This window comes from the organism of the source record quoted next, unplaced genomic scaffold, assembly GCF_019419815.1.
Source record: "Pyrus x bretschneideri cultivar Hongxiangsu unplaced genomic scaffold, Pyrus_bretschneideri_v1 Contig12, whole genome shotgun sequence".
In the NCBI taxonomy this organism is placed as follows: Eukaryota; Viridiplantae; Streptophyta; class Magnoliopsida; order Rosales; family Rosaceae; genus Pyrus; species Pyrus x bretschneideri.
Window position 1 is genome coordinate 4,973,748 of NW_025999413.1, and position 16,456 is coordinate 4,990,203.

General features: G+C 37.9%; 1 protein-coding gene and 1 pseudogene across 1 annotated transcript; one reads left to right on the forward strand and one right to left on the reverse strand.

Moving 5' to 3' along the window:
• Positions 1-276: 276 nt before the first annotated feature.
• LOC103947855 lies at positions 277-4,745 on the reverse strand (annotated as a pseudogene).
• A 9,131-nt stretch (positions 4,746-13,876) lies between these two features.
• Positions 13,877-15,729, forward strand: LOC103947858 (putative pentatricopeptide repeat-containing protein At1g03510). Its single transcript, XM_009358824.3, has one exon. The coding sequence runs from the start codon at positions 13,877-13,879 to the stop codon at positions 15,167-15,169; it is 1,293 nt and encodes a 430-aa protein (XP_009357099.2). The 3' UTR covers positions 15,170-15,729.
• Positions 15,730-16,456: the final 727 nt, after the last annotated feature.

The following is a 16,456-nucleotide window of genomic DNA, read 5'->3' on the forward strand; positions in this document are numbered from 1 at the left end:
TTGGCTTCTACTTTTTATAGTTGAAAGGATAGGTGAAAGGGCACTTGCTCTGCCAAATATTCTCACCAACTAAAAGGGTAACTGCGCAAGTTAGCAATAAATTCTCATCTCATTTTAAATATGGAAAATAATGGGCACCTTGAGAAATTTAGAATATCGAGTCAATTGAACGTTTTGACATTCTGGACCCTTCTTGCTAAGAGTTACAGTAAATAGATTAAATAAATATCAACCAATTTCAGATATTAAATAATTCTTTCCATGAAACGCTGCGTTTCATCCGATGTTCGACCAAGAAGTCCTATGCAGAGAAGGGGAGTTCTGAGATACGCTTGCACGACTTAGACGCTTCTTCCTGTATCTCCATGCTACTTGAATTCTCTTTGCCTGCAAGACCTCTTCAATACGGTGACTCATACCTATCAAAACAGAAGAACATCACCTCTCACTACTAATAATAGTTCGACAATGAGACTGAGCGTTTGTTGTTTATTAAAGAACAAATTGTTGATATGTTACAGCTAATCTGTTTATATTTTTTTGGCTAACAAAACGTACCAACATGTTAATGATGCATGAATGAGTTCGATTTTGCTTAACATTCCGATTAAATGTTGCCTCTAATGAATATTTCACGGAAGGTAAACAAGAGCAAAAAGCTATATTTGTTGAAACTTGAAATAGATGAAACCTTATGGCTCCTTGAACGCTTGCATTCCGCAGGAATCTTGCAAAACGGCTAGTGAACTCTTCAAGATCTGCAGCTCGCAGCAAAAACACTTCAACGTTACTTAAGCACCTTACCATCCTATTGCTCAACAATTTCCGACCAGGAATCCTGACTTTTTTTCCATCCACGAAACAAAACCATGTCGGATGAGTATGTAAGTTTAGGAATGTTACTACTAATTTGAGTCAACAAGATGTTAATGAACTAGAGTAATTTAAAAACCAGTGATAAATGAGTAAAAGTGAAAACCATTGTTTACTGAAGGATGCTCGAGACACCATGTGAGAAGTTCCTCGCGCAAACATCTCCTTCGCATAACGAAAAAACAATCCCATTCTCCCAATGCTCTCTACTCTTCCGCGCACGATAAAAACCATCTTCTCAACTAGACCTCCTAGGATAGAAAATCTGCTTCCTTTTATGTATGTCTTTTGTTTTAGTTTCTCACAGATTGCATCCAAAACCGGGTCTCTAGCAGGGTAAAAATCCGAACCTGCAAATTTATTTTGTAAGTTATGGGACAATACACGGTGCATTAACAAAAATTTGGTAGCATTTTATCCTAAAACCATGCCAATATTGTCTTATACGAGTGCAGCATCTAAAAGCAAAGAACGCGTAAGTAATGTAACCTCAGATTGACTACTCTGTTAGAATATATGGTAGAGATCTTACTTTTTTCACAAATTTGAAGAGATGGCGTCATATATCTCTTTGAAGGTCTTCGGGCAGATTCTCCAAAAGCATTTCTTCATTTACACCTCTAGTGGCAAACCAGTTATACCGCTCAGCTTGCCTTACTTGCCTACACAGACGACGCAATACATTGGGTAAATTGCAGACGATTCATAAAAAATTATGATAAAAGTTCTCATGAACGTACATTACTATGTAATCATTGTGATTACTCTCAAAATCTTACAAGGTGCACGCTATGACTATTTGGATCGAAGTTGAAGATATAATAATTACAGAATGTTCTAGCTGATCTGCAAATCAGTTACAGTTTTTATGAAATTTGTCGGGGATGCCAGAACGGTCTGGAAATTAAGAGCGCAGATTTGCATATATCCGGCAGAACAATGATGCCAAACTTTAACGTACGAGGATATATTTGCATTACTTGGTGACTAGAATTTAAGCAAATTAGGTTATAATACAAACATACCTTCTCAGTTCTTCTGGCAAGTGGCGATAGCTCTCATCCACCATTCTACATCACGACGTCGCAATAACATCTCAAATCTCCTGAAAGAGAAAAAAAAAAAAGGCGATCGTCACATGTGTAGGTGATGCTTTTCGGTATTGGTATTATGTATGTACATCTAATCCAAGTCTCACAAACTTGTTGGTACTATTCTTACATGCCCTACATCAATACTTGCAAAGATCTCCTTATTTTCAGTAAACGTCTGTTTTTATGAAGACATTCAACGAGCAGTGTGGTCGATATTACCTCTATCCCTTTCAAGCAGCTTGGGTATGTAGTAGATTTATGAAGTGAAAATAATAGTAAAAGTAGTACCTCCGTCCAAGAGACTGAAGAAAATTCTGCATATTTCCAATTAGAAGAGCAAAAGGCAAGACGCCAAGTCCGATAATTGCCATGGTAAACAGGACTTCCGAAACAAAATAGCTTGGAACTTGATTTCCCGCCAGAGTGCTGATTTGCTTCATAAAACCACATATGATAATATGTTAGCAGAAGGGTAAGTTCATTTCGCCGGAGCGGAGTTGCAGCAAAAATTGATCAAATCATCAAATAGACTAACTATCCAATTTGAAAATTAGTACAACGGAATAACATACCTGGAATCCCCAAAACAATGAGTATACATATTTAGTTATTACGCTATCTGCAGTAGTGAGATCGACAGCTTTAACATAGATTCCATAGGCAAAACCCTCTTCACTAAAACAAGTAGTAGCATTCTCATTGTCTGTCCAGTTCGCCCATTTCCATCCTTGCTCACCAAACCCACAGTCTATGAATTTCATGCACAATTCACTGGGGATATCAGAGTTGTGACATACATTTCGAAGACATTGATTAACCCTCTGCGACAAGAAATGAGAATAAAAGGGGGGAAATTAAACAAATAATGAAACTCTTCATGCATGCAAGGGCCTCCAGACACCTGTAAGCCAAGGAGGTACCAGCAGGACCCAACAACGTGGCCAGCCAACATGAAAGTGAGGAGGTTTATTACGAAGTTTGTCCGTGCTGACTCAAGCACAAATCCATATGGGGACTGACCAGCAAGCAGAGGTAGAAATCTATACAACCTGGGAATGTACTGGAAAAGAACTGCCATGCGTAGGAGATTCTTTGCGTTGTTTGCTCCAGATGATCCGAAAAATTGCGGTAAAATAGCCAAAATTATGATCTGAAAATAATTCAAACTCGCTAAATCATAGAAACAAGACAGTAGCAATATGAAATGAAGCAGGTACAATCACATGATGGCGTCTGTGGAAAAAGGGAGAAGAACATCAAGCTTTACTTGAGGAAGCGGTAAAACGATAAACAAGTCAACGAGAAATTTTCCCTGGAGATAATGGAGAGCAATTTTCTTTGGTTGGTCCACTATCTCTGCAGCACCAACTACTCTAGACTCAGGAGCTACATAAGCCAACCTAAACTGAAAAGAATCACTTTCAAAAAAATTAGTCGGACTCAAATTAAGTTAGACTGTAAACAATCTTGGAGGAAACTTCCCCGTCATAAGCTTCTATAACATATGATGAACCAGAAGAGGCTAGTAAAGCTACCGATTTAGAAACAACGGATTCACACAAAAGACTTGTCTCAAAGCACGGTAAAGCATTTACCTGGAGAAGCATGTGCAAAAAGTATATTGAATCAGTTATTGTTCTGAAGAACACCATTATTGTGGTCAAGGGCTTGCTGATAACTAGGCACTTATATTCCTGTATTTTAAGAAAGTAAACACCAGACTTAGAAGAATTTTGCTTTATAATTCCAAACATCAAACAAATCTTTTATGGAAAATGAGAAGGAAATGAGACGAACTTGTTGTGTAGGAATCAGGGAAACAAACCTTCCGTGCAGATAACACGAAGAAAAACAAAGGGTCTATAAAAATCGCCACCAAGCAAGCTAAGACAAAGAATTTGTTCCATTGTTGCACACCTTTAGTGTGAGGGCTCATAACTCCTGGAATATGTTGGTTTAGAAAAGAGAAACATCTTCTAAACCAGCCTTTAGCATCGTCATAGAAAGAGATATGAATCTGCAGGAATCAAAAGACTTGAAACTGAAAATGCATAAAAGTTTTCAAACTAGCATTAGAAAGTTCCTACAAGTATACAGATAACAAGACGGCAATCAACTGAATCCACTCTATAAATATTTAGATTATAGAACCAATCAACAACGAAACTCCTTGACTTCACGAATTCTCTGCACTCAAAATATGACATCTGACCTGCAGTAAGAGCAATAAAGCAGCCAAATAGGTGTGTATGTACGTACGCGGTACAAGAAAGTCCTCTCCTTTTAACCATTCTGCCTATAGTAGAGCATTCAACCTCAAATGAAAGACTAATGTGCCTCTAACAAGTTACATTTTCTACATTAGCTCACAATTTTCAAATAGTATTGGGCTATAATAATCACAACAACAATGCAGTTAAAAAGAAATAAATTTGGTGTGAGAATACAAGGTGAGAAAAACAAAACCTTAGAATTGAAAAGCCTTGAAGCTTTTCGGTTTTCCTGCTTAGATGATTTCAGACTCTGACGTGTTGAGCAAATTGTGCAATAAGAATCTTTGCACACTCGTATATTCTGGAACGGAACGAATGCATGCATGAATGGACTTGAATGGTCTCCAAGTTCAGTTTCAGTTGCATTGGATCCCATTGAACTCATAGAAATGGAACTTGGCACATCCAGGGAAATGGATTCAAATTTCTGGAACTGAGAATCGGCATATTGATATGAGAATTGCGAATGTAGCATTGGTGCCTCGTCGTTTTCTGAAGCAGCCATTTCTCTTGAAGAAAGCATACAAAGGTATCAAATCAAAATTTAGTAATATACATATGCAGATTGGTTAGAGGAAGAGAGGAAAGTTTTAGATAGAAGGAAGTTTTATGCCAATACGTGCAGATTGTGGCAGCACAATCTTAGACAATTTACTTGAATTCAACAACCCTAAATCAAACAATATAATAATAAGTTGGTTGTTCTTGTCCCCTTCACTCGAGTTCGGACCTCCCTCCCTTCACCCGAGTTCGGATCTCCCTCCCTCTAGATCACAGTAATTTAGAAAATGTTTCATACCAAAAATTAAAAACCCATCAGAAATTGACTTCATAATTTTGTTTGATTTCTCAGTTCTCACTTGGTCTTATGTATTAAGAAGAATAAAAGTGAACTGATCAACACCCTAAACCCTAAAACCAAGTACAAAGTGATTGCATGATATCCAGAAAGTTATAAGAACATAATTTTGTTTGATTTCTGTTTCCACACAAACAAAGTACCAAATCATTGAAAATAATTACTAACAAACATAAAATATTTGAAAAATTAAATTAAACAATTAAAAACAAATTATTAAGCACAAACCCAATCAGAGCTGAATTCTCTTGACTATGGAGTCCAAGGCAATTGAAAAGTGGAACTTCCGATCTTATGTTTTTGTTTTTGGATCAAACATATGTGATGGGAAGCAAAAGCAAAGAAAACAATTCATGGTCTCGTCGTATCCAAAATAGGAAAGAAAAAAAAAAGTAATTGACAACCTAAAAATCGTATATTTCCGGAATGAATCAGATTATATCCATTAATCTACAAGATTATTAAAAATTATGTTTTCCTTTTTAAATTTCTCTTTGTATCTTTCACATGACCAAGTCCCATCTATGAAAATGGAAGAAATTTGAATTCTTTTATTTTATTCTACATATGGCCTTTTTGCTTTTTCTGGCCTGGTTATCTGTGAGTTTGACAAAAAGTAAAGGGTGAGATATCAAATGGGTACATTCATTCCTCCCTTAATTTAAGGAGTTATAGCTTTAGGGTTAACCCGGTTAGTAGAGTTTGTCAAGAGAAGGTTGCTTGTAATCATCTCCCTCACTTTATATATACTCTTTTGTACATTCATTCAATCTATGAAATATACATTCAAATCAACTTAAATTTCCAGAGTTTTCTTGGAGAATTTGATTGCTCTAGAAAACTAAGTTTATCCGTCAAGAATACTGAGGTATTATGTAGGCAGACTCGATTTTTACTATATATTGTTATTTCAAGTGATGTGTAATTTTTTTATGGAGAAGACTGGGCTGCTGAAGAATTCAGCAGCCAAGTCCAGTTCTTTTTTTATTGTTATTAATTGATTTCTGTTTTTTGAATGGTATAGGCTCTTTATTTTCCAAGGGGAATGAGAAGGACGCATTGCTCACCATTACCTAGTCTCCATCATCTCAAGGTTGTGATGGTAAATTCTGCAGCAGCGGCGAGAGATTTGGTTTTGAGGGATTCCTTGCAATGGACGGCACCAATCTGCAGAGCCTACATATCAATGAAACAGAAATCTTCACAGATGGTTGGTGAAATTAATAGTTGACTCTACCTATTAGTGATGTAATAAGAACATATATACATTTATAGCCGTGAGGCTTATCGTTTTGAAGCACCAGAATTCAGCGTTTATTTTCTTCGGGATGTTTTATTGATGCTTGAAAACAAGTTTGATCTATTTAAGCATGTTTATTTTCTTTAGGTCGATTTTTAGTTCTTATTCCTCCACTGAAAACAAAAGGAAAGTAGTTTCCCGAAAGGAGAAAAGGAATTGAAACAAGCAAATTGGCAGGCTGGCTATACCGTTGGGGACAAAGCAGGAAAGGCTTTGTGTTTATTGATTGAAACAAGCCTTTGGCTTCTTGTATTAGTGATTTTGGAATGAAAGAGGACCTTATCTGCTAAGCGAGAGTGCAAATCACGACAGTGGTTCATATTCTCACTGTATGCTATAGGCGAGTTTGATCGCAGTGAGGTTGATCTGGTAGCTCTACTACTGGAGGTCAGCTGTTTGAGTTTGTTGAGTCTATTATTAAATGGCGCTTTGGGATCGTAAGGTAATTTGGTGCCACAATGACCTTCTCTGTAGTGTCCAAGTAGAAGCATATGGTTGCTTGAGAGTTTTCATCTCTCACATAATATGTCACAAATATTGTTTCCCTGTCCTATATATCGTTGTATTCTTTGGTTTCTATCGATCCTCTTCCTTTTGTGTGTTGTGTTTTGCAACATTGTTCATCATGCGTATATAAGCTTGTATCATGCGTGTGTGTACGGTCGCTGTGTATTCTTCACATTTAATTAAAAAAGTATGATCGGCTTTTTGGCTAGGTTAAATGACAATTAAACAGGGCAACCGAACCATAGACTGGTCTAGTTTGGTTTTATTACCAAAACATGAAAAATAAAATTGAAAAGCAAACCAAATGTGATCAACCTTGGTAGGTTTTGTTAGTTTTTGACAACAGATTTTCCCACCCCGAAAAAAAAGAGGAAAGATGAAAAATTGAAAATTTTCAAGGCAATATCCTGTTGCTCTCATACTGCAACAATTAGTAAACTAGGTAAGGTTAAATCACAAGAACTGAAACTACAACGACTCAAGTAGAACTTGCTCAATCTACGTGGACCAGTACCACAGTCGGCCTTGAGAATTTAGGGGCCCTATGCAATATTTAGATGGAGGCCCTTCATTTTTTAATACTCTTTGTTATTTTTTTTTTTCAATTTGTATCTATAAAATTTAAATACTACAAATTAGAGCACCAAATTATAAGTATTATTTGAGTGGACAAGAGTGTTTTCTGTCTTGAAGGGTCTTCAGTTCGAAATATGTTGCATGGTTCTCGAACCCAGCCATGTACAAGAATATTGAAGGCCTACACCACTAGCGCTGGTATGGTAATTATTATTATCTTGCACATTTAAGTATATAATATGTATCTGTTTACATGTAAAGAAAATTTGGGGCCCTTCCGAATTGCGGCCTGTGTGGCGGTACATTTTGCACACCCTCAGGACCGGCTTTGACCAATACCTATTTTATTTAGGCTGACCCTCCTTTACAAAGAGAGAATAAAAAGAACAAAGAAGGATAGTAATTTTTACTGCTCTCTTCTCAACTTGTCCATTTGCTTTGTTCTTTGATTCTCCATTTCGTAAGGCTTCGAAAAAGGAAGAAGTGCATGAGAAAAAAAGTGCGCAAACTTCACTTTCCATTAACAAAGATTGGCCTTTTCTCCTTTTGGACCAACACCATGATGAAATTAGGGTTCCATATAAGCCCTTAGCTAGCCTTGTCTGTCACCACTATCCACACATATTCAACTTTCAACATGCCCCCTCACGTGTGACGTGTGGCTGATTTTCAAGCCCACACGTGGACAACAAGTGGGTGATGCATGAGCACGTGTGGAATTCTTAACTATGTCCCTCGAAAATATGGTTTTCAGTAACTTGGAATTCTTAACTCTTTAACTTCATGTGCGTTATGAAACGTAAAAATTTCAATTTCGACCCTCAAATCCTAGGAGTTTTTAGGTGTCACAAATCCATGAAATAATAGAAGTCATAATACTGTGAGTTTTAACTTAATCCCGAATCCCTTTGCTTTCTTTTCGTAAATAATGGCCTAACCACTATTGAAACCATTTTCTTTTTCTATTAGGATTTGGCCATGCATCAGATGATTAACTCTGTACCTTCTCCTGCATCCAAAAGGATTACTTATTGATTGTATTGTATTTATTTCTTATCCGCCATAGAAAACCAAAGGAGAGTTGTTTCGATTAGGAACAGGAGTTGAAAACGATTGATCTGTTAAAAATTGGCCTTTGGAAGGGAGTAGGAAAAGCCTTCTGGTTATCAATATAGAAGCTTTGTTTCTACTAAAATCGCACAATATCAGGTTACTCAGTGTCCTCTTGTTTTGATCTGATCACTACGAGCGACGTTTTGCAAAAAGAGACGCCACTATGATTAAGAGAAAAGCCGAAGCTTGTAATGATATCAAAAGCATAAATAAAAAGACCAAAAGCCAGGATCAGAATCATGACATTCAAAACCAACATGGTACGGCCGTGGTCACACGCGAGTTCGAATTACCCGACCTTGTTGTCTCCCAAGTTCTCCTTCTCCTCCCCACCAAACTCGCTGTTCGGGCCAGCATTCTTTCCAGGCAATGGGAACGGGTGTGGTCTTCGATCCCAGTCTTAGTTTTCAATGAGTATGAGGAGCCAGGCAGTGATTGGCACACCCTCGAGCACAAATTGTTCATTGACTTCTTGAAAAAGTGCTTGAAGTGTCGTGAGAAAGATAAATACACCAGTGGACAAGCTTACGCTTCACATGAGGTATGGTGGAGGGAGAGGAAGCACGGCTATCATAGATAAGTGGACGAGTTTTGCTGTTGAGAGAAACATTAAAGAGATAGACATCATTCTTAAGAGAAAACTTGGCCCTGATAAAAATGCCATATACAAATTATCGCAAACCATTCTCAATGCAAAGTTTTTAACTACACTAAATTTAGAGAATGTGAGAATAGTGGACAATATGAGTCGTATAAACCTTCCGTCTTTGGAATCTATGTCCCTCACGACCGTAGTGTTGAGTAAACTTGGATTCATCCAACTAATTTCTGGGTGCCCTTCCATCGAGTATTTGTCATTAAATCAATGTAGATTAAAGGATGATGTGAAGATTTCGAGTTTGAGCATCAAATCCTTGAAAATTGTTGAATGTAGCATTGTCGGAATGGAAATTGAAGCCATGAATCTCAAATATTTTTTAAGTTGCTGCACGTTCATGAGCAAAATCAATATTGCCTCTTGTCGAACACTTAGAAATCTGAACTTCTCTGATAGATGCTTGGAAGGTGCCTGGTTTGAACATGGCCTTGATTCAAGATTTCCACTCTTGGAGAGTTTAACAATGCATAGCTGCATCATCTCATCGTCAATCATTAACGTCAATAATCAGCAGCTGAAACACATTGCACTTCATGGATACGACAAAAATGTAGCAAAGGTCACGCTTAGTACTCCAAATCTACTTTCTTTCGAGCTCAGTACTGCAGGTTATTTGTCTTCAGCTGAATTCAGTACTTTGGTGTCCAACTTTTCTATCAGTGCTCCAAAGTTGTTAGAGGCTACGATCATCATCAACTTCGATCCAATTGTCGATTCTTATTCGTCTCCTATGAGAAAATTTCTTGGGAACTTTGATTGCTCTAGAAAGTTAAATCTTTCCGTTAATGCCGCCGAGGTATTCTATTTATGCAAGCATGCAGGCTCTTTATGAGTAAATTTTCTGTTCATATATATATATTTATTCCAAATTCCACATTTGTATTGTGATTGATTGATTTCTAATTTTGGTTATTCTTTTTTTTTTCTGGATTGTTTTAGGCTCTTATATTTTCGGAAGAAACAAGAAAGACATGCCGGCCACCGTTACCTACTATCGAGCATCTTGAGGTACAAACATATTCTTCAGCAGACGTGAAAGAGGAGGACTTGGGGAGCTCTTTGGAGTGGTTGGCACCAACTGTGGATAGTCTACGCGTCACTGTGTATGAAGAAAATGAAATCTTTATTCATGGTTAATTAATAGTAGTTTAAAATTTAGAACTGTAAAAGTTGATTTACCAAGTTGGATTATCAGATGAGTGCATTGTGCTTGCTTATATTATTTCACAATCGTTAGAATGATTGAACGTTTTTGGTTTTCTGAATTGCGAAACTTATGAAGGCAGATGCTTTGAGCTACATCGGGTTAAATTGCAGAGATAACTCATCCGACTTATAGGCTGTTTGAATGAGAGATTTTAAATTTTCATTAAACTAAGGCTAATTTGTTAGGAACGTATTACAAAAACTAGTAAGGTGACTTAAAAATAAGCGATACATTTGGAGAACTTTCAATTTACATTTTGAATGGTGTCATTTGAATGTCTTTTTGTTTGGTGCACTTGTAGTGCTTTAGTAGTAGTTTTGTAGTTCTTGCATAGTTAATTGGTAAATGAGTATTTTAAATCCAGGAAAAAAATTTAACAAGGAATAAAAGTGGCAAAACCAAAATCCTACTTTCGTGGTTCCGCCTCCACGTGCTGCTTGGGAGAAATTTTTTAGTGTGCCAAGAGTACGGGCCATGTAATAATACAATTGGTTTAAAACAAAGGAAAAAATTCCAACTAATTGTATTATTACACTGTTAGACTAAGTCGTGATTCTATTGCAGTCAAACACCACTTGAAGTGTTTAAGTTAATTTGTAATTCTTATCTCATAAGAAGTTGGGTGAGTCTAGGACTTGTTTCAAACGTTTGTTGTATGGTCATAGATTCTGTAACTATCTTTGCGTTTTGAATTTCAAATACTCCATGTAAATAGGGTTTATCAAACCCTGGATGTAATCTTCAACTTATTATAAATACATGCAACCGACTGTTGAATGAGTATGCAATTGAAGTGAAACACCCAGTTCCTTAAGTTTTAATGTGCATTGGGCCATGTTCCCGGCACACTGAAAAATCTCTTTCGCCCTGTCCGGCAGGTTGAGGTGGATGCGGTTTCTGATTTTCCTATCCATCATAGAACTCTACAACTCTTTTTTTATTTATATTTATTGCAGTGCCTAATTTTAGGGTTTAGGGAAGACATATTCCTACATATAATAGGAGTTCCAATTGCATTGCATTTTTTTTCACTAGGATTCTTCCATAGTAGAGGAATTAACTCTGGAAAACAACTTCTGAATCCAAAAGGAAAGTACATACCTAAAAAGAAAGGGAATTAAAAGAGATTGGGACGTTGATTGCTTAGCAAGCAATTGACCTTGTGGGTATAAAAGTGTACTATTCAAGCTTTTAGAGACAATATTAATTCTCTGTTAAAATTGCAGATACATATTGTTGTCTCTCTTGTTCTCTAAATTCATTGATTGATCGCTACATGTTATATATGTCTATGATGACTACGAAACGAAAAGTCGCAGACTGCGATACAAGCGCAGACATTATCAAAAAGATCAAACGGCACGATGAAGGTACGTCCATGAAGATTACTAAGAAAAGAAAAACTGAAGATTTTGATACCAGCGCAAATTTAATAAAAAAGATCAAAAGTCATGATCAAGATCAAGGTGATACTCAAAGCCAAGAGTGTGATGCCCTGGCCGTGGACAGGTACGGACCTGAATTACCTGAGTCTGCTATCTACCATATTCTCCTACTCCTCCCCACCAAACTCGCTGTTCGGGCCAGCATTCTTTCCAAGCAATGGAGACGCGTGTGGTCTTTCTCCTCCCTCCCGGTCTTAAATTTCGACGAGGATCTGCAGCTGTTCGAATGTGAGTACACACCCGACAGGAAAAAGTTCCTCCAGTTCCTTCGCAGATGTTTGAAGTGCCGTGAGAATGATGAGCAAGACCTGAACATATTCAGGCTTCGAATGAGGTACTCTGGAGGTGCCGATATCATAAATAAGTGGTTGAATTTTGCGGCTGAGAAAAACGTTAAAGAGTTAGAAATCATTCTCAAAAGAAAACGTGGTGACAGAAGCATATCCTACTGCTTACCGTGGGCTATCCTCAATGCACAATTTTTAACCACTCTAAGTTTGGAGAAAGTGAAAATAAAATACAACATTGGTTCTATAAACCTTCCTTCCTTGAAAACTATGACCCTCAAAAATATGGATTTGGGTTACAACACTAACAGGGGATTTGTCCAGTTATTTTCCGGGTGCTCTTCTCTCGAGTCTCTGTCATTAATTTTATGTCCGTTATTTCTTTGCAAAGTTTCAAGCTCAAGCCTCAAATCCTTGCAAGTTATTTGGTGTTCGAAAGTGGTGAGATTCAAAGTTGAAGCTACAAATCTCGAATCATTTAGATTTTGTAGCGGTGATTCAAGTGCTGTGCACATGGATGGACACCTCGACATTGCCTCTTGTCGATCGCTTAGAAATCTGGAGTTCTTTGATACAATTTTTTCAGGTGTATGGTTTGAAGATGACCTAAGTCCAAGGTTTCCCCTTCTTGAGAGTTTGACGTTATATAAATGCAGCAACTGGTCATCGGATACAATTCAAGTCAACAATCCGCTTCTGAAACGCCTTGCATTTTGTGGGCGCAATGCCTGTGCTACAAACGTCAAAATTAATACTCCAAATCTAGCTTTTTTTGCGTTCAGTACTGGATATTTGCCTCCTGATCAATTAAGTGCCTTTGTGTCCAAATTTTCTCTGACAGCTCCCAACTTATTGGAGGCTAACATCAACTTCAACTTCATAGAGAGAGATTTTTCTCCTCTTAGAAAGTTTCTTGAAAGGTGTTTCCCTCGTTTCAGCACAAACAGAACGTTAGATTGCTCAAGGAAAATGTGCCTGTCCCTTAACGAAGCTGAGGTATTTACGCATGCATGTTCGATTATGATTTAAGTGTTATTCCAAATTCTGCATAGTGCATATACATATTCATCCTCTATGTTACTGATTGGTTTCTATTTTTCTGTTGAATGTTTCAGGCTCTTATTTTTCCAGATGAAACGAGAAAGACATGTCTTCCGCCATTACCAATTCTCGACCATCTTGAGGTAGCAGTAGATTCTTCAACGGTGGTGAGCGATGATGTCTTGAGGGATTCCTTGCAATGGATGGCACCAAATCTACAGAGTCTATACGTCAATGAAACAAAAATCTTTTCTTCGCTATAATTAAAGAAGCCCACATCAAACCAGAGCTTCAGGCGGTCCCAACCATAAGCGCGAAGAGGCTCACAAATCATTGCGTGTTTGTTATCTTTGATGTTAGAAGACAGTCATGTTATGTAACAAGTTTTTCTCTTCATTGTGAAAAATTCAAGGACTCATGGATTTTTAACGCACAAACCGAAACTCTAATTGAGCTAAATTTTAGTAACTTTTTTTAGATGTACTCGAAACACAGTGAAGCACACAGACATGCAATAATATAAATAAACGACATGTTGATATGCTCCACTTCACCTAAATCAGGGAACAAAGCTATACCTAACTTGCTGTTTAATGCCAAATACTTGTATTGATGTTGTTTGATCCCCAAAACTCAAACCAACATGGGGTCCTACAACCGTTCAAACTTCCAACGGTTGCTTTCTTTCACCAAGCTCTTAACCTCCCACGTCAGCCAAGGCCGTCATGACAAAGCCCTTTCCCTCTTCCACCACATGCAGACCTCGCTGGCTCTATCTCTCGACCCCCATGTTTTCTCTCTTGTTCTCAAGTCCTGCTCCGCCGTCCATTGCCCGCAACTCGGCGTCTCCGTCCATGCCCATGTCACCAAATCTTCCATCCTATCAAACCCATTTGTGGCTTCCGCTCTCGTCGACATGTATGGCAAGTGCGTGTCATTGCCGACCGCACGCAACCTGTTTGATGAAATTCCTCACAGGAACGTTGTTGTGTGGAATGCTATGGTATCGCTTTATACGCGTAACGGTAATGTGTTTGATGCTTTGAGATTGTTTGAGGCAATGGATGTTGAACCTGATGTGTCAACTTTTAATACCATTATATCTGGGATGTCGGGATTGGATGATGGGTCGTTTAAGGCTGTCGAGTTCTATAGGAAAATGACAGCGCGTGGATGGAAACCAGATTTAATAACACTGCTTGCTTTGTTACGTGCTTTTGTTGGTGTAGCGGCTTTAAGGTTTATTAAGGAAATTCATGGCTATGATGTGAGAAATGAGATTGACTCGCATTCCCAATTGAGTAGTGGCCTAGTTGAGGCCTACGGGCGTTGTGGTTGTCTCGCAAATGCGCGTAATCTGTTCCGCTATATGAAGAAAAAGGATGTGGTTGCATGGAGTAGTCTGATATCTGCGTATGCACTTCATGGGGAGGCAAGAGCTGCGTTGGAAATTTTCCAAGAGATGGAATTGGCGAAAGTAGAGCCTGATGAGATTACTTTTCTTGCAGTACTGAAGGCTTGCAGCCATGCTGAAGGATTAGCAGATGAAGCACTGCATTATTTTGGTCGGATGTGTGAGGATTATGGTGTGCAAGTAAATAGTGATCACTATTCTTGTTTAGTAGATGTTCTGAGCAGAGCAGGGAGGTTGCATGAGGCATATGAGGTCATAAGGAAAATGCCAGTGAAGGTTACCGTTAAAGCTTGGGGTGCTCTTCTTTCAGCATGTAGAACTTACGGAGAATTGGAGCTTGCTGAGATTGCAGGGAAAGCTCTGTCCGAAATTGAGCCTGATAATCCTGCCAATTATTTACTATTGGCACGAATATATTCTGGCTTAGGAAGGCACGAGGAAGCACAACGAATGAGAAGGGAAATGAAAGAGAAGGGAGTGAAGGCATCATCTGGAACTAGTTGGGTGGTTTATCAAGACTAATATCGGGTGTTGGAAAGTTATCAGGTTTTGCCTACAGCGAACAGCTATCTTTTGGCCTGTTAAATATCAGGCCAAAAAATTTAGTTGAAAGCTAGAAGGGGTTCAGTTCTGAAGGCATGATAATGCAAAACAATGCAGCAGATTGTAACGTTGAGCAGTGGAGAATAATGCAGTACTTTGTGACTCGAATCTTCGACATTGAGAGTGGAGAAGCAGCATTTTGAGAGAGATCGGATGATGAGGAAGGAATTTATTTCGAACCAGTGGCAAGCTTCAAGATGTCTTCAGAGATGCCTTGCTTAAAAACATGCCCAAAAACACATGTACAATATTCTCATTCCCTCTTAATTTTCTGTTTTGACTGAATTTTGAAGACGGTGAAGAGTGAAATGCATTGAGTTGCTTTAGGTACCAGGATGTATATGTAAAAATATATTACTGAGTTATTTTGGACTCCATGGATGAAGCACGCATGCAGTTACAACGATCTGGAGGAAGTGCTTTTGTCAAGAATTGTTCATCATTTTTTCACTACTGAATTTGTGAATAACTCAACTCAACATTGTGTCTGAGCTGCCTAGTTGAATCAAGGGCTTTCATTTCGTCTTAGAATTGTTTTCCCCAATGTGTTCGTACATATCAGGTATCATCCCTAACAACATAAGAGCCCTTGACTCATGTATTGGGATTTAAAACAACTGTGTTGCAAATTCTAATTTAGGGAAACAAAAATTTGCACAAGAGTTAATCTTCAGCATCACATAGTTAATCGTGCAGTGATCGTCCAATAAAAAGCTGGCACAGCCTGGATGAACCAAAACAAGGAGACATTATTGCGTTCATCAGATATACCACATGGCAATGCCACTAGCATTTCTAGCCTATGATTCAACACATGTAATTCAATGAGGTTGAATACTTTTTTTTAACATTATGTGATTTAACACGTGCATTTCTAGCCTATGATTTAATGCATGAAAATTTTCTTCTAAGATATAATTTTCGAATAATTTTTTTTACTTTATGCATGCGATGTACCTTGTCTATATTTTTTGTGTTTAATTTATTCAATCTAAAGGCTATAAATATGATTAAAAAAAAAAAAAAAAAAGAAGAGGAGAGCGGAAATTACTTCCATTTTTTCTCGGTGTTAGTGGGCCGGACCTAATGGTGTGCCATGGGTCAATTGTGAAGTTTTTTTGGGGTTATAATACAAAAAGTCCAAAGAAGAAAAGTCCAAACCTTCAAAACCCAAAACACCTAATTCTGCAGCTCCACCGCTGCTAC

Bases quoted from the DNA above. Each gene is read 5' to 3' on its own strand.
- LOC103947858 (XM_009358824.3), top strand. From the start codon at position 13,877: ATGGGGTCCTACAACCGTTCAAACTTCCAACGGTTGCTTTCTTTCACC.